This window comes from Alligator mississippiensis, chromosome 5 (assembly GCF_030867095.1).
Source record: "Alligator mississippiensis isolate rAllMis1 chromosome 5, rAllMis1, whole genome shotgun sequence".
Taxonomy (NCBI): Eukaryota; Metazoa; Chordata; order Crocodylia; family Alligatoridae; genus Alligator; species Alligator mississippiensis.
In genome coordinates this window covers 219322634-219346521 of record NC_081828.1, presented here as the reverse complement: position 1 = coordinate 219346521, position 23888 = coordinate 219322634, and the positions used below count along the sequence as shown (strand labels likewise).

The following is a 23888-nucleotide window of genomic DNA, read 5'->3' as shown; positions in this document are numbered from 1 at the left end:
ATTCCTAACTGGCCCCAAAACCAGACAACACGGGAGGATGGGTGGGCACACATGCATATGCAGTCAGGCATGCGCACATGCATGTGAGCACACAAAACACATGCACAGATGTGCACGTGTCCACAGACATCCATGTACACACGTGAGCACACAAAACATGCATGTGTGAACATATAGACGTACATATACATCGGGGTCGAACTCGATGATCTATTGAGGTCCCTTCCGACCCCTAACATCTATGAATCTATATACATACATAGTACACAAGACATTCACATGGGTGAACACTCAAGCAGACATGCATGTACACATACCTGAGCACACAAAACAGACACATACAAGGGCACACTCACATAGGCATGCGTGTAAGCAAAGGTGAGCACGCAAAACGTACGTGTGTGCAGACATGCATTTACACACACAAGCACACAAAACACGTGCCCTCACATGTGAGCACACAGAATGTACATGTGTTGACACACACACATGCGCACACCCTGCACCAGACAATGCCCTCTGGCTCCACCTTGCCCTGCAGCATCCCCCATCCCCACGGCCTCTGGTCCCCAGCCCTGGTGCATACCTGGAAGGCAGGGCCATGCAGCACGGCACAGGCGGCCTCGGCGAAGGCGCGGTGCTGGGCGTAGGTGCTGCAGGGGTCGAAGGTGGCGGCGCTGGGCACGGGGCACTCACCCGACACCCGGAACTTGTGGGCGAAGGCAGCCGCGCTGGCCTCCACATCCCCGGCTGGTGTTGTGAACTCATCCTGCTGGTTCCAGTTGTACGTGCCGCACAGCCCACGCACCTGCGGGAGTCAAGACGGGGATCAGGAAGCGGGGACGGCCACAGCCCTGCACCTCCTGGGAGGGGACCCCAGCCATGGCCTCTCCCCGAGCCTCCCCAGGGTCCATGCCAGGACCTGGGGAGATGTGGGAAGGGACCCCAAGGCCTCACCTTGTGGGCAAAGGCGGGTTGGAGGGTGATGTAGGCAGCAGGGAACTCCAGCCCCCACAGCACGTGGGCTCCAAAAGCCTGGAGCAGCAGGAAAGAGGCCGAGGCTCTCCGGATGGTCAGGTCGGTGCCTGCAAAGGGCAAGTCCACCTCGTGCCCATTCACCACCACGTCTCCTGCAGGAGGGACAGCAGGAGGAGGCATGAAATAAGGAAGCAACCTGCAGAGAGAACAGAGGGGGGTCCCATTCCCCTGCCCCCTTCCCCATCTGTCCGAGCCAGCCACGTCACCACCCCGGGGCTGGTAACCCATGGAGGGAAAGGATGCTGGGCTCTGCGCTCTGGAGCCGGTTGCCCCTAGAAGGGAGAGCCACGTGCCCCCTGCCTCTCACACCAGCCCAGCCTGCAATCCCATTAAGCGCTTCCAAAACGCCTTCCCTCTCCATGTGCCAGGGTCACCTGTGGTGCGCAGCTGTGCGGAGGTCTTGTGTGCCGTCACGGTGAGCGCCCGTAAGCAGCTCACGGTTCCAGAGCTCCCGCAAGTCGTGCTCTCAGCCGTGATCCGCAGCTTCCCATCCACAAAGTCCTGCCGGGCAGCAAATCCCACACCCCAACCCGGTCAGTGGGCACTGAGACACAGGGCACCCCATGTAGCCCCCCAGAAGCTGATCACCCCAAATGCAGGGGAACCCCTGAGACATTGGGAAGCTCCACCCAGCATCTACCCCCAGACCCAGGGGGATGCCCCCAGCCCCTCACCTGCACCAGGATGTACTCGCAGGCCCCGTGGAAGGAGTAGCGCTTGCGGTCGAAGGTCACATAGTGCGGGTTGCCCAGCACGGCGCACTCGGCCGCACACTTGTACTGGGAGCAGAGCCAGTGCCCGCCCTGGCACGTGCTGCAGGGGTGGGAGGAGGCTCCTAAACCCAGGACCCCCTGCCTTGCACAGACCCCATGCAGGGAGTTGGCACTGCCGGAACTCAGGACCCCTGGGGTTGGGCACTCAGCACCCCTGGTCCATAGCAGGGCATAGGCAGCATCCATGGGAAGTGGCCCCCCTCCAACAAGCTTATGGGGTGTCTCCCCTGGAGCCTGTGGCATTGTCCCCAGAGCATGGCAGCCATTGGTGCCCCTCCACAACCAGAGCTGCTTGGGGGCCCCTTGGCAGCAGCCAAAGTCCCACCACAAAGGATTCTGGGACTGGACAGCAGCCAGGGACCCACCACAAAGGATTCTGGGAATGGACAGCCTCCAGCGACCTGCCACAAAGAATTCTGGGAGTGGACTGCAGCCAGGGACACACCACAAAGGATTCTGGGAATGGGCAGCCTCCACGAACCCACCACAAACGATTCTGGGCAAGGCCGTGCGGGTCCTGCCGGGCAGGACGGGGTGAGTGGACGGGTAGCCACAGGGCTCAGCCAGACTCACCACTGGTTGCAGCGCTGCTGGATGGCGTCCCCCGGGGAGTAGCGCTGGCGGCGGTGGTAGCAGGGGCAGGCAGCCTCAGGTACGCAGGCGCCCTGCTCCAGGTACAGACTGGGCGGGCACTCACAACCGCTCACGCACTCATCCCGGCAGTGCCCATCCTCGGCAGCGCCTGCAGCCGCACAGCTGGCTGGGCACGAGGACACACAGTCCGAGTACTGCTTGCCCCCGTCGCACTGCTTCTCTGCGGGGACATGGGCACCACGGTGCTTCAGCCACCTCTGTGCTGCTCGGCCCTCTGCAGCCGGGGCAGCCTCAGGGAGACCCACCCCAGCCAGGACCCTTGCTGGCAGCAGGAGAAAGCCCCTTATCCCACCCTCGGGCCCGGCACTAACACTGCCTCAGGCCAAACCAGGGCGGGGTGGGGCAGGGCAGGGCAGCTCTGGGGTGACCCACAGGCAGGACAGAGTGCCCCTATGTGTGGCAGGGTGTGTGAGAGGGAGAGAGAGCGAGCATGTCAGTGTGACTGTGTGTGCATGTGTGAGAAAGAGAGAGTGAATGAGAGCATATGTGTGTGACTGTGTGTGCACACACATGTGAGCACGACTGTGGAGTACATCTGTGTGTGTGCAAATGAGTGAGAGTGTGTGGCTGTGACTGTGGGTGTGAGTGCAGGTCAGTGTGGGCTGTGGGGGGAGGGAGGCTGGGGGGGGCCTGCACCCCTGTAGGGTCTGTGCACAGCTCTGCAGTGAGCATAGCAGCTGGGGGTGAAAGCACAGCTGTGCAAGGTGGGGGTGGGGGTAGGTGTGAGCGCTGGAGAGGGTGAGCGCTGGCACCTACCGCAGAAACCAGGCCGCCTCCAGTCCACGTAGATATGGTGCTGGGCACAGTCCCGGGTGTAGCTGGCGAAGGTCTCGCAGACGGCACCAGGCAGCGCAGCCCCAGCCCCCGGCTCCTGGCAGTACGCGTACACACAGGCATCGTAGAAGCCACCTGGGTCCACCTGCCAGGGCAGAAGCTGAGTCAGTGAGTCGGGCACAACGCAGAGGGCAGGGGGCCACCAACCAGGCCTGCCAGACATGGTAACCTCGGCTTCTGACCTCGGAGTGGCACTGGCTGAAAGGATTGGCCAGCAGCTTTTGGCACATGGCCTCAGCCTCCCGCCGCACGGCGCCGTCTCCTGTTTCATCGCAGCTGTGTCTGACCTCCGCCGCGTCCTCGCAGGGCTGCTGCAGCAGGAGGAGCCCGTCAGCGTTAGGTACCGCAGTGCCCACCCCGCACGGCCAGGCAGGGGCAGGGAGGCAGCCCCCCATGGAGCCTCCTGCAACCACCCTGGGCATGGCACAAGGGAGAGCACCCCCTTCTGGCACACCAGGCAGCCTGCAGCTGTTCCCTGGAGGTATCCCTCACAGGCCCCCGCTACATGTTACAGACATTGTGCGATTCACGGGTGAATCGCACAATGCATTTAGATCGGTCACACGTGCAAAGTAATTACCACACAATTAATTGGTCATCCCACAATACATTTAGAATAGCCACATGTGCAAAGTAATTATCATACAATTAATTGGTCATTGCGCAATACATTTAGACCAGGCATGCTGGCAAAGTAATTACCATACAATTAACTGGTCATTGTGCAATGCACTTAGGCCAGCCACACGTGCAAAATAAAAATCAGACAATTAACTGGTTAATTCTGCAATAAATTTAGACAAGCTACATGTGCAAAGTAATGGTCACACCAGAAAAATGATTAGGCAGCTATAAAAAGAGCCAACCCGCTACAGTTAGTTCTTGAAAACATGTCACAACTTTATAGCTGGTTGCTATCTGGCTTTCATTTGAATGTGTAGCAGGGCCCCCTGGCCTGGGCGAAGGGCATCATGGGGCCCCCTGCCCAACTGAGGCCACAGAGCCGGGTGAGACGTTGCTGCAGCAGGGCAGCCTGGCTCTGGGGACCCGATACCTCCGTGCCGGCCTCCGGGATCCTCCAAGAGTTCCCAAAGCTGGCAGCGAGCGTGGTCACGTCCCCTCCGACACGCAGGAAATCATCTGCAAGCAAAGGAGAGAGGCTGGGCATGGTGGGGACGGGGAAGCATCTCTGCTGGGGAGAGACACGTGGGTCAGGGGCTGGCAGGAATGTCCTCTGTTCTGTGCCCTGCCGGCCTCTGTCTCCGTGCCCCCCGCAGCCAGCCACGGCTGCCAGCTGACTGCCTCCGCCTCTCGCACCTCGGAGGGCGGTTCTGGTGCTGGCTTTAATGTGCGCGTGCACACACATGTGCATGTTCTGTATGCTCACATGTGTGTGCAAGCATGCCTGTGTGAGAGTGCACACAGGTGCATGCATCTTGTATCGGTGTCAACACATGCACGTTCTATGTGCTCACACAGGTGGGTGCACGCATGCCTGCATGTACACACATGTGCATGCACCTTGTATGCGTGTCAACGTATATGTTCTACATGCTGACACACACAATGCCTGCATGACTGTGAGACCTTACATGGGCATGCATTTTGCATGCTCACGTGTGTATGTGCATACCTGTGTGAAATGTGAACACACGTGCATGTTTTGTGTGCTCACACATGAGCAAGGATGTCTGTGTGTATGCCTGACTACATGTGCATGTGCACACCCATCCTCCGGGACCAGGCAGAAAGCCCCTAACCCATGTGTGTACATGCTGGCTGTCTGCATGACTAATCTCCATGCATGTCCACTTGCACACGTGCTGTCCACAGGCAGGCACGGACAATCTAGTCTCCTTGTCTCCAAGCTTGTCTGTGGGGCCCCAGAGGAGACTGTGATGTCTATAGGGCCCCAGGGGAGGATGTTGTTCCCGTGGGGCTCAGCGGTGAGAAGGGCAGCCACCCGGCAGGGCTGCGAGTACCTGTGGGGTCGTCATTGTAGCGCCCGCAGAGCCCACGCGTGGTGCCCCGCAGCTCAGCACCAACCGTGACATAGACGGTGGCACGCCCATCCGACTTCACTCGCACACCCAGGCCGCTCTCCACGAAGACGAAGTCCCCAAGCCAGCGGATGCTGATCCCTGTGGGGCAGAGCACAGGGTGGGGGGCTCAGCAACGTGGAGCTCCCAACCCTCACCTTAAGGTGACAGGGCCCAATCCTGACCTTGCCTGGCTTGGATGGCCTGTGCCCTCCGAAGAGCCTCCCTCAGGGTCTAGGCAGCTCCTCCCAGGTGCCCCCTGGCCCTGACAGACCCTTCTCCAGTGCAAGCAACTGCCCCTCTCCCATCCAAACTGGGACCTTTCCATCAGCTTCTAACCCTTTGCTCACCCAGGCCAGGGCAGGTTAATCGCACAATAAATTTTGCAGTGCCCCGATGGGTGCATCAAGGGGACTGCGCAATAAATGTTGTGATACCCCAATGGGTGCAGCAAGGGGACTGCAGCCCTGAAGCACAGGGTGCAGATGGTGTGGCTCCCCCCAGCTCAGTGCCCCCCTCGGGCAGGGCTCAGGACCCCCTCACCGTTCTGCAGGTACGGCTGCCCCTCCGGCACTGTGGCCCCATTCACCAAGATGCTCCGGCCTTCGGCCACAACCAGGTCCAGCCCGAACATCATGCGAAGAGCCTGCAGAGGGGCAAAGGGTCAGACCCTAGGTCTGTCTAGCCCATGATTCATACTGGGACAGGGAGTATGGCTGAAGGGAGAGTGATTGGAGCTGAGCAGGGTTTTCCCCTGATCCTCTCTCTTTGCAGCCTCCAACATTGAGGGCCCAGGCAGGTCTGATACAAAGCCCGTGCCCCTCACTCCCTGCCCCAGAGCTCCTGATGCCCCTTTCCTCCAAAAACGCATCCAATCCCTTGGTGGACCTGCCGAGCTCTCAGCTCCCACCACATCCGGGGGGAAGCATGAGCCTCACACCTTCATGGGTGACAGAGAACTGCCTTGTATTAGTTTTAAGCTTCCTACCTGCTCCTTCCATACCATGACCCCTCGCTCTTGTCTGGAGAGAGACAGCCAGTCATAAATCCCTAGGGATTTTCTCATCCCCTTTTAGTGTGTTGTAAGCCTTTCTCCTGAACCCGCTCAAGCGTCTCTTTTCTAACCTGACCTTAGTCTCTCCTCCTAGGGAAGCCCCTCCATAGCCCTCAGCATCCTTGTTGCCCTTCTCTGCACCTTTGCTAGCTCTTCTCTCTCCTTTTGGAGGTGCAAGGACCAGACCTGTGGTCAAGGTGTGGCCACGCATGTATAAAGAGGGACCATTTTATTTGCAATTCTCCCCTGGGCTCCAGGGACTCACAGGGCTCTGGGGACCACGGAGCAAGTGCAAAGCTGGGTACTTTGGGTTCCTCCTCGCCCCTTCAGCCTCACCACGCTGCTCCTCCTCTCTGCCCCCAACTCCCCTGCATATCCACTCTGTTTTTGCTTCTCTTCCTCCTCATTCCCCCCTCGCTCTCCATCCTCTCTTCCCCTCTCCTCGCTGGGTCTCCTCACCCGCGTGCAGCGCCCCGGTGGGGTGCAACCCCTGGCCCCGGCGGAGATGTAGACAGCCCAGGTGCCGTCGGAGGCAGCGGCCAGGCTGTAGGTGCAGCCCCCATGGAAGCGGAAGTGCTTCCCATCGAAGCTGCGGTACTGGACGCCGGCCCACGTCACGCAGGTGGCGAAGAGGCGCTGGCCGCCCCGAGACAGGCCCAGCAGGGCGGTGGGGGGAGACGGCCGGAGCAGGAAGGGTCCTGGCAGGTCTCCTGCAGGGGAATGTGGAGACTCGTCACGCCACACTAGGGTCCGTGGGGGCTTCCCACTGCTGGAGGGGGGCAGTGGGGATATCGCTTCCTCGGGATACCATGCCACCCCAATATCCCTAGGGCTAGATAGGAGGTGGTATCCACCACTGTATGCCCCACCTGCCCCCCAGACCCACTGCCGGGGCTCATCACCCACCTGTGAGGGGCAAGTAGGCGCAGCTGAAGCAGAGCGCGGAGGACGTGTTCCTCCAGCTGTGACCCCAGGGCTGGCTGCAACACTCGGCCATGCTCATCAGCGACAGGTTGAGGGCGCTCGGGAAGTCCTGGCACTGCCAGGTGGAGAAGCAGTGGCCCAGCAAGCCCTCACCTGTGGGGAGCAATGCTGGTCACCGGGCCCGGGACCAGCTCTGATCCCCCGGCTGCCCGGCTCAGTGATGGGCAGATGCCAAAGCATCAGACCTGCCCCCATGGCAATGCCAGGAGCACCGGGCAGCGGGTTTAGGAGCAGCCCTGGCCTCCCAGTGCCCCCAGCCCTGGTGCTCCCCTCACCCTCCGTGCAGCGGGGTCCACTCCATCCCTCGCAGCAGGCTCGCACCGTGCGGTTCCACACCAGGGGCCGCGTGTCCTGGGGTCTGCAGGGCAGGGGGGAGAGTCACGGAGGGGGATCGTCTCTGTCCTCCTCCCCCCATGCTATTGACATCTCCTGCACCCACCACGTCTCCCCGCCAGCCGCACTCACTTGTAGATGTAGCACATGGAGTCGGAGGGCCCGGACTGGGCGTAGTAGTGGGCGATGCCCAAGTCCCCGCCGTAAGCCTGGCGCATCCTCTCCTGGTCGAGGCGCCAGCCCGCCAGGTTGTACTGGTACACGCTGGCGCAGGGCACCACGTTCTCACGCCGGGGGCTCAGCACCTCCTCCTCCGTCACCTGCACCGTGCGCTCGCACCAGCGCCTGCAGCCGCAACACTCGTGTCACCCCGCGTCAGCCCCAGTCCCGATCCGTGCACCGGTCCCTGCTCCCTCAGCCAACTTTTAAGCATGCCCCAACCCAGAACCCAGCTGGAAAGGGGTGCCCCACAACCAAGGTGCCTGCTGGCACCAACTCCACAGGGTCCTGGTGAGAGGGTCTTGCCCCTGCGCTCAGGCTCAGCCCCCTCTGCACCAGAGGCAGGAAGGGACCGGTCCACTTTGCAGTCACCTCTGTTCCTTCACCCCACCCAGACCCACTCCCACCCCGGCAGAGGGCACTGGGGAAGACCGGGAAGGGGCTAGGTAGGGCTGTGACTCCCAGCCAGGTGCCCTGAAGACCCCCTGAAACATGGGAAGGGGTCAGATGCCCTTTTTGGAAGTTAATTGCATCTCCCCAGCTGTGGGGAGACACCATGAAGCCGAGGGCCCGGCCTCCTGCCCTCCACCAGGCAGAGGAAAATGGGACGTGAAGAGGCTTCAGCATCGTCCCTGCTGAGAGAGTCCTGGGGGGGGGTTTGGAGCCAGTGTTGCAAAGGCACCGGCAACACCTGAAGCGCCAATGCAGATGGGCAGAGGGACATGGTGAGGGGCGCAGCAGGGATCAAAGCACATGGAGGACCCCGGGCAGCCATTCCCAATGTGGCTGGATGTGGGGACTTACCCATTAGATGATGCTGCTGTCATCCATATGGAGAGCCAGGCCAGGAAGCCCACCCGGACCCTGGGGTGTGAGCAAAGCTGCACTGGGCTCCTCATTCCCAACCCCGCCATCTCCAGAGCCCTGCGGGGAGAGAGAGGCACGTGGCAGAACTCCCCTGGGCCAAGCCCTCAGCTTGGTTGCGGTGATGGTGGGGCTCATGGTCTCTCTGCATTGCTCACCGCTTCCCAAACCCCTCCAGCAGCAGCACTCAAGACAGCCTGGGCTGCGGGGTAGGAAGCAGCTCCTGCCATGGGCAGGGTCTGGCATATCTGGCTGCTCCAGGGCGGTGTCACCTTCCTCCAAAGCCCCTGGACCAGGTGATCCCTGATCTCCCCACCTCACATCCCTGTCCTCGGCAATGGGGACACATCCTACAGCTCACCCCATGCAATGGAGAACCCACCCTCTGCAATGGTACCTGTGCCCAACCACCCACTGGCTTGACTCCCCGGGCCAGAGCAGGCTGCTGGGAGGGGATCTTGGGGACACGGGCTCAGTGCTCACAAGGGTGCCCCATTTCAATGTGCCATGAGGCCCTGGCACCAAACCCTCTTACCCGAGTGCTCTAGCCGGCGGTGCCTGGGTCTGCCTTCCCCCAGCCCCTGGCACCTAGGGCTGCATTGCTGATTGCTCCACCCCAGTAGCACTGGGACCGCGGCAAGCCCTGGAGGGAAGACTTTATATCCCGCAGGATTAGCTGGGCCCCGAGACATCTGAGGAGCCCTGGATTGGAGAATCCCCTGCGAACCACAGCTGCCTCACTTTGTATTTGCTCTGCCCACTCAGATGGAAACCCCCTCCACCAGCTGCCAGCCCCCCACCTCCTCCCAGCACTTGCAGGGGGGCAGAGCTCTGCTTCCAGCCTGTACAGCTCAGGATGCATTTTGGAGGATGAGCTGGCCTGACTCCAGCTCAGCATCCCGTATCCGGCATGTCTCTGCTGGATTTCAGTCCGGGCCAGGCAAGTCTGATCAGCCTGGAGCTCACGGACAGGCAGGAATGCCACGGGGCAGGGGAGCGGGGGAGCAGAGAGGAGGACTGGCTGGGGCTGAGTGAGGGAGAGCTTGGGGCAGCACCCCCAAATCTGCAGGCAGGGAGATACAGGCGCACCGGAGGCATCTCCAGCACACAGGCAGGTGGCAGGGCAAGGCTTTGGCATTCAAGGCCATGGAGATGGCATCTCCCCTGCCAGGTCAGTAAAACCCCTTGGGCCGAAAACCACCTCATTGCCTCACAGTATCCAGAGATCCCTGGAGGATAATACCCCGGGGTACAATCAGGGCCATGAAGGCTGCCAGGAGAGACCTCTCTGCCCCCTTTTTCCGAGGGGAAGCCATGCTGAGCATGGACAGGGGCTCTGCAGGATGTTTGCCAGCTCTGCACAGACAGGCGTGTAACTAGGATGCAGCCCTGGGCCGTGCCTGCATCCACGTCCATGAGCTCCGGCTCCCCACCGGCTTCCCCGTCACTGACACGGATCTGCCTTATCCTCACGTCCTGGACGCGGGCTCATCCCCTCTAGGAATGCCCGGGGTCACAGCCCCCAGCCCCGCCTGCATGCTCCCGGCTCCGCGAGGGGGTCAGGCTGGCAGGGCAGGGGAAGACGAGCAGGCCCGTCTCCTTGCAGAGCATTGCAACCCCTGCCCCATCCAGACCAATTCCCCCAGTGGAAAACCTGGCCTTCCAAGTCAGTCTCACATGCATGCAAGCTGCAGAGCAGCTGCAGGACCAGCCTGCAGTTCCCAGGTCCCGTGCATCCAGGGCTGTCCACCATTCGTGGCCTTGCTGCATCTGCCTGAGCCTGGTTGTCACCTCCAGCTCTGCTGTCAGAGCCTGGCTGTCCTGGAGCAGCCCCTTCCCCTAGCCCCAGGACAGGGTGAGAGCTCAGCAGATGCAGAAGGAGCCCAGGGGAGAAGGGGGTGCATGCATTTTGGGGGTAGGTGTGTTGTGGTGCTGGGACTGGGACAGGGTGAAGGCTAGGAGGGCATGATGTGCATTGAATTTGAGGAGAACGGGGCATCTTGCTATGAAACTGCAACACTGGTGCGCTCTCTCTTGCACACACACACTGGGGATTGGGGGTGGGAGGAAGCGGTCCAGGACTACACCCGAGTATCATGACAACGGGGCCAGCCTCACAATTTCAGCGCTCTGATGCACAACTGCTCCGTGCAGTCCAGGCTCATCCCAGGGGCAGCACCTCTGCCCCCCTGCCAGCACCTTACTTTTGGGGCAACAGACTCCTTCGGCAGGGTCCCCGACCGCAGCCCAGATGGCACCTCTGGGGCAGGGCCTTTCATCCAGCGCTAGCCTGGCCCATGGCCCGGACGGGGTCACGTTACATGATAAGAGGAAAAGAAACACTGCTACTAACGGCTTGCCTGTGGCCTTTTAAGCTAGCTGCTTAATCCTTCAGGGTTACAACACAAGCTCTTTGCTCCCCCAGAGAGGGGCCAAGGCCTGTTTTCTGGAGAGGGTTTGTACCTCTCATCCAGGGCCCACTACCAGGGGCAGGTCTGGAGGCTCTGTCTAAAAGCAGGGTAGAGTTGCACCTTCTAGACTAACTCAATTAGAGATACATAGTGCATAATACACTAAAGGTCAATTCATCTGATGCTGTGAAAGGAGGAGACACAACTTCAACCTCCTTCTGCTTGACTAACACAGCTCACTACATCTCCTGGCTCTACCAGAGCCAGCCCTGGAGCTCGTTCAGAAAAATCACAGACAAGTCAGGCTGGCAGGGCCCCCGGGAGGTCACAAATCCAACCCCTCGGTCCAGGCAGCATCCACCCCGTCTGCATCATCTTTTCCAAGCATCCATCTAGCCTCTTAAAAACCCTCCAGGATGGAGCCTCTGCATCCTCTCTAGGTATCTGCTCGGCCTTCCGAGTTAAAGAGCTCTTTCTAAACCTTGCTGCAATGTAAGCCTTTTGTTTCTTTGTGACACAGAGAAAGTCTAGCCCATTTTGGCAGTGATTTCACACCGTTGACTCATTCGGCCTGGGTGCACTAGGACACACAGGGCCTTCCCTGCCCTATGGCAGCCTGCATCGGTGCATGGTATTGCTCCATCCTACATGCAGCACCGGGCGCTCATCCTCACCGAATCCATCCCCGCGGCCAGGTGGGTCAGCGACACAAGCAAAGCCACAGCAAGTTCTCAACAAAGTTCAGATCAGGGATCTCAGACGGGTGGGAGTGGAGAAGCCCAAACACCGGCAGGGAGATAGGGGTAAAGTGGGGTTGGGACACCCAGATGTTTTCTGTTGCATTTGAGAAATCAAGGAACATGGCTGAGAAACTGTCTTGTGGGGCCAGGAAGCAGAGGAGGGTCTCATCACAGAGCAGACAGGGAAGAAAGTTGTCAGCTCCTAGCACCAGGCTAAAGCCGTGGTTAGACTCATGAGACCAGAAGGCAGCTCCAGAGGTCCCATCTAGTCCAAGCCCAGCCCGAGGCAGGATCAGCCCCATCTAAACCAGCCCAGAGGAACCCGTGTCTGACCTTGGAGCCACATGACAGTCACCCCTGACAGCCCCAGGTATTGCCCTCACCCCCAAGAAAGCAGGAGGGCCATGGCCACCAACATCCTGCTGGTGCAAAGAGGGTTGACATGCTCCAAAGACCCCAAGCAAGGCTCCAAAGACCCCTGCTGCAGAGGAAGGCAAAACCCCACAGTGTGGACCAGTCTGAGCAAGGGGGAAATCCCCTCCTGCCCCACTGCAATGTCAGGCTGAGCCTGAGGACCCTCCAGCCAGGACCCTGCAGGGTTGGTACCAGAGGAGCATTGGCACAGCCCAGTCCCATCCCCAACCTGGGCTACACCCAGTGCCTTAAAAAAACCCTGATACATGGAGCAGAAGGGAAGGGGGGCAACCAACACAGCCCAGCCCAGTAGACTGGGAAATCCCCATAGCAAAACACAGGCATGCTGCACCTAGATCATCCCCCACCAGCCTCTCCTTGAACCCCTCCAGGGATGGAGAGTCCCCCTTCCTTGGCATCTCTTCCACTGCCTGCAACAGTGAAGAAGTTGGCCCTCATGTGCGATCTAAATGGACTTTGCTGCAACTTCGAACCATTGGGCCGCGTGCTCCTCCCTACAGCAGGAGAGACCAGGAGCTTTCCCTCTTCTCCCCAGCAGCCCGACGGACTCACAGACTGCTCTCAGGTCCCCTCTGCAGCACCTTTCCTGCCACCTGAACCTGCCCAGCTCCTCTCCTCATGTGCCTGCTTTCCAAGCCCTTCATCACCTCGATTACCTGCCTCTGGGCCCTCTCCAACTTCTCCATGTCCTTTTTCAAATGCGGAGCTGCCCTGGAGATGCGGCCTGACCTGTGCCAAGTAGAGAGGCACCGAGCCCTCCCGTGTTCCCAACCCTTTAAAACTCCCGGCAGCCCTCAGCAGACAAAAGATGTAGCTCAGAAAGCTTCAGCTTTTGGTTTTCGCTCCATTTTCAACTCCGGGCATTGGAACCCAATGGTATACCGGCAGTCCTTGACTTACAATATTTTGAGTTACAAGGTTTTGCACTTACAACTTTTATAAATGGACATCCCGTTTCAACTTTCTGACCTCCATTTCGGCTTTACAATGCTTGATCCGATGCGACGCCACGCCAGCAAAGTAGTTCGCGGCGTGGCTCATCTCCCTGGAGAACAGCTGTCCAAATTTCCTTGGACACTTTCTTTAAGAAAGCAGACAGGACTCCAGAAAAAACCTGCAGCGGAGACTCCTGAGACGACTCCAGCCAAGAACCCTCCAAAAAGTCCTTTCAAAAAATCCAGCAAAGCCACCTCAGAGAAGTTCTTCCAAATCAGTATGATTGCTATTTACAATATAAATACATTATTGTAGCTATATTACTCATCTATAATTGATCGAGTACAAAATTCTGGGGTATTTTTGGTGAAAATAGGGTATCGGGTATCATTTATAACATTGTTTCTTATGAGCACATTGGTTCCGAGTTACAATGTTTCAACTTAAGATCCGGTTTTCAGGAACCGCTTGTGTCGGAAGTCCCAGGATTGCTTGTAGTAAACAGTGTAATAAGTGCAATGAAAATCCTAGAAACCGAGGACCTCAGGAGGTCACATCTAGACCAACCCCCTGCTCCAAATACATCATGCCAGCCAAGGCTTTGTTGAGCGACACCTCCACGGATGGAGAGAGTTTGCACCAGCGCTCCCGTGCTCCCCGCCCTCCCCGAGAGAAAGTTTCCCTAATACCCGACCTCAGCCCCGCTTGCTCCTCGCCCTGTCCCTTCTGCTGCAAATCGCTCCCAGGCCAGGAGGGTTTCACCCGGGAGGTCCCACCCGGGGCAACCCCGGCCACTGCCGGACCCCGGGAGGTGTCCGCGCTCGGGTCTCCCTGCGAGCAGCATGCGGACCCCCGCCCGCCTCCCCCGAGCTGCAGGGGCCGGGGAAGCCCGGAGCACCAGCCCCACCCCGCAGGGGCTCTCCCCGCCCCCGGCTCGGGTGTCGGGCAGGCGGGGCCAGCCCGGCGGTGCAGCGAGGGCGCGCGCCGCCCGCGCCCCGGCCGCGCAGGTAGGGCCCGGCCCGAGGCCGCGGGGATGGCCGGGGGGCGCGGGCGCGGGCGGGCCAGGGCGGGGGGTCGGCCCCGCACCCCCGGGGTGCTCCGCCGCCGCTCGGCGCCTTTGCAAGGGGTGCACGGGGGTGCATGCAGGGGTGCACGGGGGGGGCGGGGGGCCAGGGCGGGTGCATGGGGCGGGGACTGCGCGGGCGGGGGCGGCAGGCTGCGGGGAGGGGGCTGGGGGCGGCGCGCAGGAAGAGGAAGGCATGGAGCAGGGGGAGGGGAAGGGGCAGGGCTTGGGGGATGGGGCGGGAGGCAGGGCGTGCTGCCCCTGGGGTGGGGGAGCCCCGGGCTGGGGCCCCCAGCACCTCCCCGGGACCTGCGGGGCTCTGCCTGCGGCACCCGCACCCTGCACTCCATATGTGCACCCCTGCACCCTATAGGCATGCCCCTGCACTTTATATGCACACCCCACAGCTTATGTGCATGTCCCTGCACTTTATATGTGCACCCCACAGCTTATATGTGCACCCCTGCACTTTATATGCACACCCCACAACTTATTTGCATGTCCCTGCACTTTATATGTGCACCCCACAACTTATGTGCACCCCTGCGCTTTATATGCATCCCTCCGCACTTTATATGCGCACCCCACACCTTATATGCTCATCCTGCACTTTATATGCACACCCCCACAGCTTATATGTACACCCCACAGCTTGTACGCGCTCCCCGCACTTTATATGCACACCCCACAGTGTATATGCGCTCCCCACACATTATGCACTCCCCTGCACCTTATATGCACTCCTGCACCTTTTATGTCCCTAGCTCCACCAAGTCCTGGGACTTTCCAGGCAGACTCCTGGCTCTGGCCAGACAAGCCCTGAGCGGTGTCCATCGGCTCCCTCACCTCATTTGGGGGCAGCAAGTGCCCTGCTCTGTGTCCCCTTGCAGCTCCCTTGTTAGGACCGGCGACTTCTCCTGTTTTCTTGTTATTTGTCCTTTGTATTGAGTTGTTCCCTCATTAGGAACCTCTCTGATTAAGGGGGCATCCAGAGGTTTCTCATGGGCATCAGCCCACAGTTTCCTTGGCCAAGCCAGTAGGCCTGGGAGGTGCATGTCATCCCATTCGTCAGGCTGTTTCAGGGGTGTTGACTCTGAAACCTAAAGATGGCACTTTCAAACCCACCAGTGTTAGCTCCATTGGCAGAAACATCCGACCAGTGTGCTTCCCCCACCATCTTGTCCCACCTCTTTCCAGGTCTTGGCTGTGCCCTGCCTGGCTGCCAAAACCTCCTGGCAACTTCCTACCGAGCACTCCCATCACATCTGTACCTATTAAAATGCTCCTCGATAGACCCCAGGCCCCCTCGGGAAAAGCCAGCTCTTAGTTCCCATTAGTTTTTTGATTACAGAAAAATACGCACACCTCACAGTGATAATGTTGTGTGACACCCCGTGGCACCCTCGAAAGGATCTCAAGGCACCCCAGTAGGCTGTGACATCCTGGCTGGTGCACACAAAATCCTATAGCACGCTCAAAAACGAGCCCTGAACCAAATGGAGCTAAACCCCAGCATTGCTCGCACGAGGCTGCTGATGGTGCAGCTCACTTTCAGAGTCTGAGCCATTGTGGACCTCGTGCTGGGGTGCCGCAGCACTGGGCTGCAGCTCCCTGGGGAGTGCAGGGATCTGCGACGATCCCAGATCACCCCGCGGGATGTTCCTGGGGTCCTCAGGACCGCGCTGCTGCGGCTCAGCCCCGGCTTGTTCTTAGCACCGTGATGCTCGTTGTTGCAGGTCCCAGCGAGGCGTGAGGACGTGGCAGCCTGTTTCCTCTCCGAGCCGCGGCAAAGATTCGTGGGAGCAATACAGCCTCGCCATGCGGGAGAATTACGATGTCCTGATGGCCCTGGGTAAAGCACTGTCCTCTCCTCCTGCATGTACCCCCATGCTGATGGTGCCTGTGTCTGTGCGCCCCAAGCCCTGGGGGCTGTCACCCAGCGCCGTCTCCACCTAAGCCCCCCAGGGAATTGAGGGTCCACCATCTCGGAGAACAAGCCCTGCCCATTCCAGGTGACAGCACATCTGGGCTGAGGCAGCGCCTTGCACTGGGATGGGTCACGGCAGCTTCTGTGCAGCCACAAAGCCCCGCTGCTTTGGCTGGCATTTGGGGAGGTGGGAGGGGGGTGCATGGGGGGACTTGAGTGGGAATCTGGCCCAGGCAAGGAAATTAGCACCCTGATGTGACCTGCCTTGCAACAGACAGGCCTTTGGTCTGGGTCCCGGGCAGAGAGCGTCTCTCCTAGACCAGAGCATGGCACCGTCCTGGGGGAGCATTAGCTCAGCAGGCACAAAGTCCCCTTGGAGGGAGGGAGGCCAGCACAGGAGCACCTTGGAGGACCGGGGTGCTGTCTGTACTGCTGTTGCCCCCCCCCAGCACATGCAGGCAGAGGCAGCAGGGCAGCATGCATGTGCATCAGGGCCAGTCTCTGTGTTGCTCAGGGTCCCCCAACACCAAGCCAGAGTTGGTCCCCCAGATCGAACACGCTGAAGAGCCGTGTGTCCAAGCCCAGGGGCAGGCTGAGGAACAGGAGGCCCCAGGCTGCGTCAACCCAGGTCAGTGAGATTGCAGGGCTCGTGTCTTGGGGCGATGCCCAGGGTGGAGCGGGGAGGTCTGGGAAATGCCCGGAGTCAGGTCCCAGCCTGCCATCGGTGCGATGAACTGCAGCATGGTCCTTGCTCTGTTGCCAAACTGGATCTCCCCTCCCAGCAGCAGCGGCTGCCTGGGAGATTTGGCCTCAGCTATGCTTGGCCAGGCAGATGCATCCTTTTCCCCCGGGGACAGGACCCCTCCTCCACCCCACAGGCTGCAAATGCACTCGCTGGAGAGCTGACAGTAGCACAGAAAGCAGCAGCCTGGTCCCTGGACCTGGGGGCTCAGGGGTCTGCAGGGAGTTAGATGTACTGGTGTTGACCAAAAACACCATCACAGCTTGGGTCCCGAGTGCCAGAGAGGTTGCTTCTCCCGCTGCCTGATTCTGCGGCAGCTGCGGGCAGCTGGAAATCTCCTGGTTCACACGGTTTGCTGCCCCGATACCACAGATAAAAACCGGGATAGACAGATGGACACGCAGACAGGTGTCCATCTGGTTGAGATGCTTCCTGAAGTCTGGGGAAAGCCTGGGCTTTATTCCCTCTTTTCCTTTGGACAGGGTCCGTTGTCCCCAAGCCTGAGGTTTTTCCACTGGGGGAGCAAGAGCAGCAGCAGCAGCGTGGTGGGCAACAGAGGGGTCCAGAAGAGGGAAATGGCTGCTCAGGTGAGACCCTCCCCTTCCACCAACCAAATGTGGGCAGAGGCGCTGGAGCCAGCTTGCCTGCATCTCCACCGACATCTCTGTTTGGTGGGGAAATGCAAGCTCAGCCTCCATGGCCCATTTAGCCCTAGCCCCTCCTTGCAGATGGTTAAAGGGGCTGCTTCTTTCCACCCACGGAGCCCATGCCTGGTGGGCTGTGGCCCTTACATGACCCACCCACCCCCATACCCATGTTGCTGCACCCCGTCATCATTGTCCTTTGCTAGCAGAGGGGCCAGAGCTGCGGGGTTTCTAGCTGGTGTCTGTGATGAAAATGCAGCGATTCCCAACCAGGGCGTTGCAAGATCCTTTCAGGGGAACCACAGGGGTCTGTGCTGTGAGGTCTGCAAACACCTGCATGTGGTCTGTAAGTTCAACCCAGAGATTCAAATAGGCCTTCAGGGGCTCACAGCTCTTCTGTCCTGCCACGGTCTCTGAACTTCTTCTGTAGAAGAATTGCTCAAGTCCAGCTGAATGCAGCCTGCCGAGCCGTGGCCTCTGGCCTGTGGGTTGGGTAATTTGGCAGCAAGGTGGTTAACATTGCCAGCAGATCGAGGCAGTGATTCTTCCCCCCTATTCAGCACTGGGGAGGCCACATCTGGAGTCCTGTGTCCAGCTGTGGGTCCCCACTGCAGAAAGGATGTGGACATGTTGGAGAGAGTCCAGCGGAGGGCAATGAAAATGGTTGGGGGCTGTGAGACAGGACTGGTGAGGAGAGACTGAGGGAAATGGGTTGATTTAGTCTGGAGACGAGAAGACCGAGGGGGATTGAATAGCAGCCTTCACCTCCTTGCAGGGGGGCTGCAAAGAGGATGGAGCTGGGCTGATCTTAGTGGGGGCAGATGGCAGGACAAGGAGCAATGGGCTCAAGCTGCGTCAAGGGAAGTTGAGGTTGGATATTAGGAAAAAAATTCTCACTAGGAGAGTGGTAAAGCACTGGAAGAGGCTCCCCAGAGAGGTGGTGGACTGTCCATCCTTGGAGATGTTTAAGACCCAGCTAGAAAAGCCTTGGCTGGGATGATGTATCTGGGGCTGGTCTTGCTTTGAGCAAGGGTTGGGCTAGATGTGACCTCCCGAGGTCCCTTCAACCCTCGTCGTCTCTGACTGTAGGATTGTAATGCTGCCACCCTCCCTCCCCCTCTGCTAAATTCCCATGCCCCCTCTGCCTGCGTGGCTGGATCTGACCTGGTCTGCAGCTCTCCCCCCGCATGGCCAGATGGGGTTGTGCCCACCTTGGGCACCCGATCAAGATCCTGGCCAGATCTGGCCTGCAGACGGACCAGGCAGTGCCTGGGGAAGAGACTGAGCACCAATGTCCCAATATTTCTCCTTAGTCCAAAAACGGGGTGCAATAAGGTGAAGAACCACCATGGTAGCAGGTCCTCCTCACTGCTCTCCTCACGCATCCCACCTCTCTGTCTGCCTCTCCCCCGACCCCGCAGGCGACTGGCTCGTCAGGAAGGTGAAGGTGGAGGAGGACGAATGGCCCACGCCCCCCAATGCCGAGGCGCTGCTGTCAGGGCAGCTGCAGGGTGGCTTCCAGCCGCCACAGACGGATCAGAGCTACCTGAGCACGTGCAAGCCGGAAGAGGAGGAGTACACCAGCTACAGTGACCTGCCTGGCTTGGCTCTGCCGCCGTGGCAGCTGCCGAGCGAGACGCCGTACGGCTACCCGGCCCACGAGCGGCGCTTCGGGGACGGCAGCCCACGCCCCTTCCCCTGCGCACAGTGCGGCAAGGGCTTCGGCAAGAAGGCACACCTGACCCGGCACCAGCGTGTGCACACGGGCGAGCGCCCCTACCCTTGCGACCGCTGCGGGCGCCGCTTCAGCCAGAAGATCCACCTGGGCTCGCACCAGCGCGTGCACACAGGCGAACGCCCCTTTCCCTGCGACCACTGCGGGAGGTGCTTCCGCAAGAAGACCCACCTGCTGCGGCACCAGCGCGTGCACACCGGCGAGCGCCCCTTCCCCTGCGACTGCTGCGGGCGCCGCTTCACCCACAAGCAGCACCTGGCGCGGCACCAGCAGCTGCACGCGGCGCCGGGGGAGCCGGACGCCCCGTGTCCGCCGAAGGTGGAGCCAGACGTGGAGGCAGCCACAGTGGCTCCCGCGGTGGGGCCGAAGCCCTTCACGTGCCAGCAGTGCGGGAAGAGCTTCGGCTGGAAGAAGAACCTGACGTCGCACCAGCGGCTGCACGCAGAGGGGCGGCCGTTCGTGTGCGCCGAGTGCGGGCGCGGCTTCAGCGACAAGCGGCACCTGACGGCCCACCTGCGGGGCCACATGGGGCTCAAGCCCTACGCCTGTGCCTACTGCGAGAAGAGCTTCAGCCACAAGCCCAACCTCACCATCCACCAACGCAGCCACACCGGCGAGCGCCCCTTCACCTGCCCCGATTGCGGCCGCGGCTTCGCCCACCCCCAGCACCTGGTGCGGCACCGCCGTGTGCACACGGGCGAGCGCCCCTACACTTGCTCACAGTGTGGCCGCTGCTTCAGCTCCCGCCCCAACCTCATGGCCCACGCCAAGGCCCACGCCGAGCAGCGCCCACACGCCTGCGAGCAGTGCGGCCGCGGCTTCAGCCGGAAGTCCCACCTGGTGCGGCACCAGGCCGTGCACACCGGCATGCGCCCGCATGGCTGCGCCCAGTGCGGCAAGCACTTCAGCTCCAAGACCAACCTGGCGCGCCACCAGGCCGTGCACACGGGGCTGCGGCCTTACATCTGCACCCAGTGCGGGAAGAGCTTCAGCCGCAAGACCCACCTCCTCCGCCACGAGCGCACCCACTCCAGGCCCCTGCCGAGGGACGGCGGCGGTGGTGGCTGGGGGGCCCTGCCGGATCCGCTGGCCCAGCCCGCAGCCCACCTCTGAGGAATTGGCCAGCCGTGCCCGCAGCCCCTCCACCATGCCAGGACTCATAGCCCCCCACTTCTGCTAGCCCAGCCCTGGACGCCCGTATGGGATGGTGACCTGCAGACCTCCCTCTTATTGCAACCCTGTTGGTCCCCTTCCTTTCCAGCTGTATCGCCTGTATCATCAGCTGGGCTCTGCAACCTGCTCTTCCTGCATGCGCTGCTCTGCCCGGGCCCTCCATCCCAGCTCCGTTCCGGTATGATCCGTGTGATTACATTGCAAATCTGCCCAGAAGCACGCAACACCCTGGCTATAGACTGAGCATGGACAAAGAGAGCCACGTGAAGCCGGCTCAGACCCACAAGCAGGTAAGACACGGACATGTTATCACAGCCCGGTATCTACTCCACGCCGCCTGATGCAGGGAAGTTACTTGAGAGGAGCTTCCAGCCAGCTAAGGACATGAAACCCCAACCTGAGAGATGTCACAAAATCATCAGCTGCAAAATGAAGCCTTAAAAAACCTACAGGGCAGCTGGTCAAGCAGGGGATGGAGCGAGAACCCGTCCGTGGACCCTTGCTAAGTGTGGTTGTACCTAGATGGGGAGAGCAGTGCAACCCTAGAGCCAAACTGCTGTAGCAAATCATGCTGCAGATCAGGTTAGCAGGACATTTCTTAGCTGGGTTCTCCATGCCTTAGCCACGGACCCTGCAAATCCTGCTCTAGCCTGTCTCCTGTTCAAGCCGATTTATAGGACCCCAGAGAGGAGGACAGACCCTGTGTCGGGGAGTCACTGTTCTGCACCCCAGAAGCGGCACATGAAGGGACCTACAGTCATGATCTGAATGGGAGGGGAGCATGCTCTCTCCACATCTGAATGTCCATGTCGCTCTCTAAGCCCGTAGCCTTGTCAGTGCCATGTTTCCTGGGTGTTTCCACCCTCACGTACGGCTTGGGGGTGTCTGAAGAGACCTCCAGGATGGGGCGGTCAGGACGATAGCCAAGCCCTGTGTAACGAAGTCGTCACTGTTCTCCTTGGCTGGACAAAGGACCCCGCTAAAGGTCAGATGCTGTTTGCACTGTTAGGTGCCTGCGTGTGATCCTCTTCCAGCCCGCTCGAGTCCACCAAAGCAGCTGATGCAAAAGGTGGGTGGGTTCTTGCTGTGAAGGGTCAGAGGACGGTGCGTTACAAAAGCGGACGCGCTCGCAGATTTTCAGGGCTGGAATAGACACCTAAGTCGGGGTGCCCAGTGCATAGGGTGGACATAGACCCAGGTCAGCTGCTCAATGGGTAGAGCAGAATCTGGCCTTGAGCCCTGACGTTGCATGAACACTTCATGTCTCCAGAGCCCCGCTCCGTTCCCCTCATCAGCTGCATTGGCGGTCACTAATTAACCCCATTTTACAGACGGGGAAGTCGGGACTAGAAAGGGCATGTTCACAAATGCCCTTCGTGCCTGCTAACACTCGGGTACCAGAAGCCCTGAAATACAATTCTACCTAAAAACCCACAGATCTGCAGGGAACCGTTGTCTTTGGGCTTCATTCGAAAAGGACAATCACCTGTTAATCCTGACCCTGTATCTGCTCAGCACCCAATCAGTCAGATACCCCATCAGCCCTGCATTCATTAATTCTGCCTTCCCCGACCCTGTACGTACCCTGCTCTGTAGCCTTGTATCAGTTCCTCACCCCCCTTCTCCCATCTGTCCTGCACATCTGCAGCAAACTCCTGCTCTGTAAGCTTTTTGTCCCCCCAAAGGTGCTGGGAAGGGGGCAGAGGCCTCGTCTTTCCCAGACCAGAGATTGGAGTAGTGGTTCTCCACTTTTTGTAGACCCCAGGCACCCCCTTCATAATTTTTGTTTTAATCTAGCAGCCCCCCCTGCAAAAACTAGCTTCCCTTTTTTTTTTTTGACTATGGAAAAATCACAGATTTTTAATGCAAAATCTTTTATGTTGCAATGAATTCAGCAAGCCCAGGATGGCTGTGGTGCTCTGAATGCCTATGTGAAGCCTCTGGGTTTGTCTTGTGAATCAGGGGATTGCACACCTAACGGTGCAGATGTTGTGCGGCACCCTTCAAAGGACCTCTGCAGCACCCCAGCTAAGAACCTCAGCAGAGCCATCCGGAGCGGCTGGGCCCTTTCCACCTGCAAGCTCGTGCCAATTGCATTGGCTTCTCCCTCTTCCCTGCCCCTTACTCAGGATGTCTCGATGGTGCAGGAAAGCCTGGCTGACCCTGAGTTCACTTGGCCGCAGTCTCTGCCCCGGGGAGCTGCTGTCTGAACACCGTGGGGGCAGATGGGCTGGGGGAGTCGTGCCAGCAATGGAGCTGGGATGGTGTCATGCATCAGGTCGGTCCTTCCTTGAGCAGGGAGTTGACCTCTTGAGGTCCTTTCCAACCCTCATTTTCTATGATGCTTTGGCCTTTTGAGGCAGAGCCCCATCCTGGTCCTATTGGCACAGCAGGGCCCCGATCCCGGTTTGAGGTGTCAGCCGCACTGTGACAGAAATAAAGGATGATATATGGATGCCGCTGGTTTTGCGTGGGCTTCGTTTTCTCCTTGGCCGAGGACAAATGGGATCAGGCCTCTGGGAGGGATGCGTCCATACAGATTCATGAGATCTGGTGGGGCCGTTGCACCAGACCCAGCAGGACCCAGCCTGGCCCTAAGCTGGTGTCCCCGTTGCAAGAGCAAAGCATGATGAAGAAAGGGAGATGGCAGCCCATGGGCCAGGCGAGAGCTGCACTTGGGTGGGAGATTATTGAAATATGAGCCGCACAAAAGGGGCATCAAACTTGGACTTCACAGGGTTTTTGGTGGGGAAAACACCCTGACTTGTGCCACTTACCTGCTGAGTCGAAGCAGAGCAGATGACGGCTTCAATTTGAGGAAACGTTCCTTGGATTTGGGTTTGTTTCTGACCAGAGTCTGGCTTCAAACCTTGGCTCCAGATTTATCCCCTCCTTGGAGATGCTGGCTACCCTCAGCAGATGCATTTCTCTCCCCAGCTTGGTTGGACCCAAAAACCAGTCCAGCCCAGTGGCAGATGAGTGAGACACCACTATGGGGTGACACCTGACCCCCTGCTATGGGCCCAGACTTTGCTTTTGGCCCTTTCCCCCTGCACACAGCCATGCTATAGCAAATCCTCATGCTACAGGTCCCTAGATAGACCCCACTCAAAGGAGGGTGGGGGGATCTGAAATCAAGAATATCCTTTTTTCTCAGCACCCAGTATAAAAGCCTTCATGGTGGCAGTGGCACCGAGTCTGTTTCCTTCCAGTCACTTCTAAGCACCACATAAACTCAGTCCAGATTTACTTCTCTGAATAGGAAAGAAAATGTCTATGGTCCTGAGATG

At 59.5% G+C, this 23888-nt stretch overlaps 2 protein-coding genes across 2 annotated transcripts in view; one reads left to right on the top strand and one right to left on the bottom strand.

Moving 5' to 3' along the window:
* The window catches only part of LOC109285107 (SCO-spondin), a 61366-nt gene extending 47369 nt beyond the window's left edge, over positions 1 to 13997 (bottom strand). The window contains exons 1-16 of the mRNA XM_059729438.1: positions 13310 to 13997; positions 8733 to 8852; positions 7842 to 8054; positions 7652 to 7734; positions 7299 to 7469; positions 6852 to 7102; positions 5882 to 5984; positions 5282 to 5440; positions 4354 to 4439; positions 3482 to 3610; positions 3222 to 3384; positions 2385 to 2625; positions 1713 to 1851; positions 1413 to 1539; positions 958 to 1130; positions 587 to 808 (exon numbers count right to left, since the gene is read on the bottom strand). Of these exons, the coding sequence (XP_059585421.1) occupies positions 587 to 808; positions 958 to 1130; positions 1413 to 1539; positions 1713 to 1851; positions 2385 to 2625; positions 3222 to 3384; positions 3482 to 3610; positions 4354 to 4439; positions 5282 to 5440; positions 5882 to 5984; positions 6852 to 7102; positions 7299 to 7469; positions 7652 to 7734; positions 7842 to 8054; positions 8733 to 8842 (2370 nt within the window). The 5' untranslated portion in view covers positions 8843 to 8852; positions 13310 to 13997. The remainder of the gene's footprint in view (positions 1 to 586; positions 809 to 957; positions 1131 to 1412; positions 1540 to 1712; positions 1852 to 2384; positions 2626 to 3221; positions 3385 to 3481; positions 3611 to 4353; positions 4440 to 5281; positions 5441 to 5881; positions 5985 to 6851; positions 7103 to 7298; positions 7470 to 7651; positions 7735 to 7841; positions 8055 to 8732; positions 8853 to 13309) is intronic.
* An 82-nt stretch (positions 13998 to 14079) lies between these two features.
* Positions 14080 to 23053, top strand: ZNF467 (zinc finger protein 467). The gene is made up of 5 exons (XM_059729420.1): positions 14080 to 14321; positions 16114 to 16229; positions 16819 to 16932; positions 17529 to 17633; positions 19112 to 23053. Exons 2-5 carry the CDS (start codon positions 16196 to 16198, stop codon positions 20536 to 20538), a joined length of 1680 nt encoding a protein of 559 aa, XP_059585403.1. The 5' UTR covers positions 14080 to 14321; positions 16114 to 16195; the 3' UTR covers positions 20539 to 23053.
* The last annotated feature ends 835 nt before the right edge of the window (positions 23054 to 23888 follow it).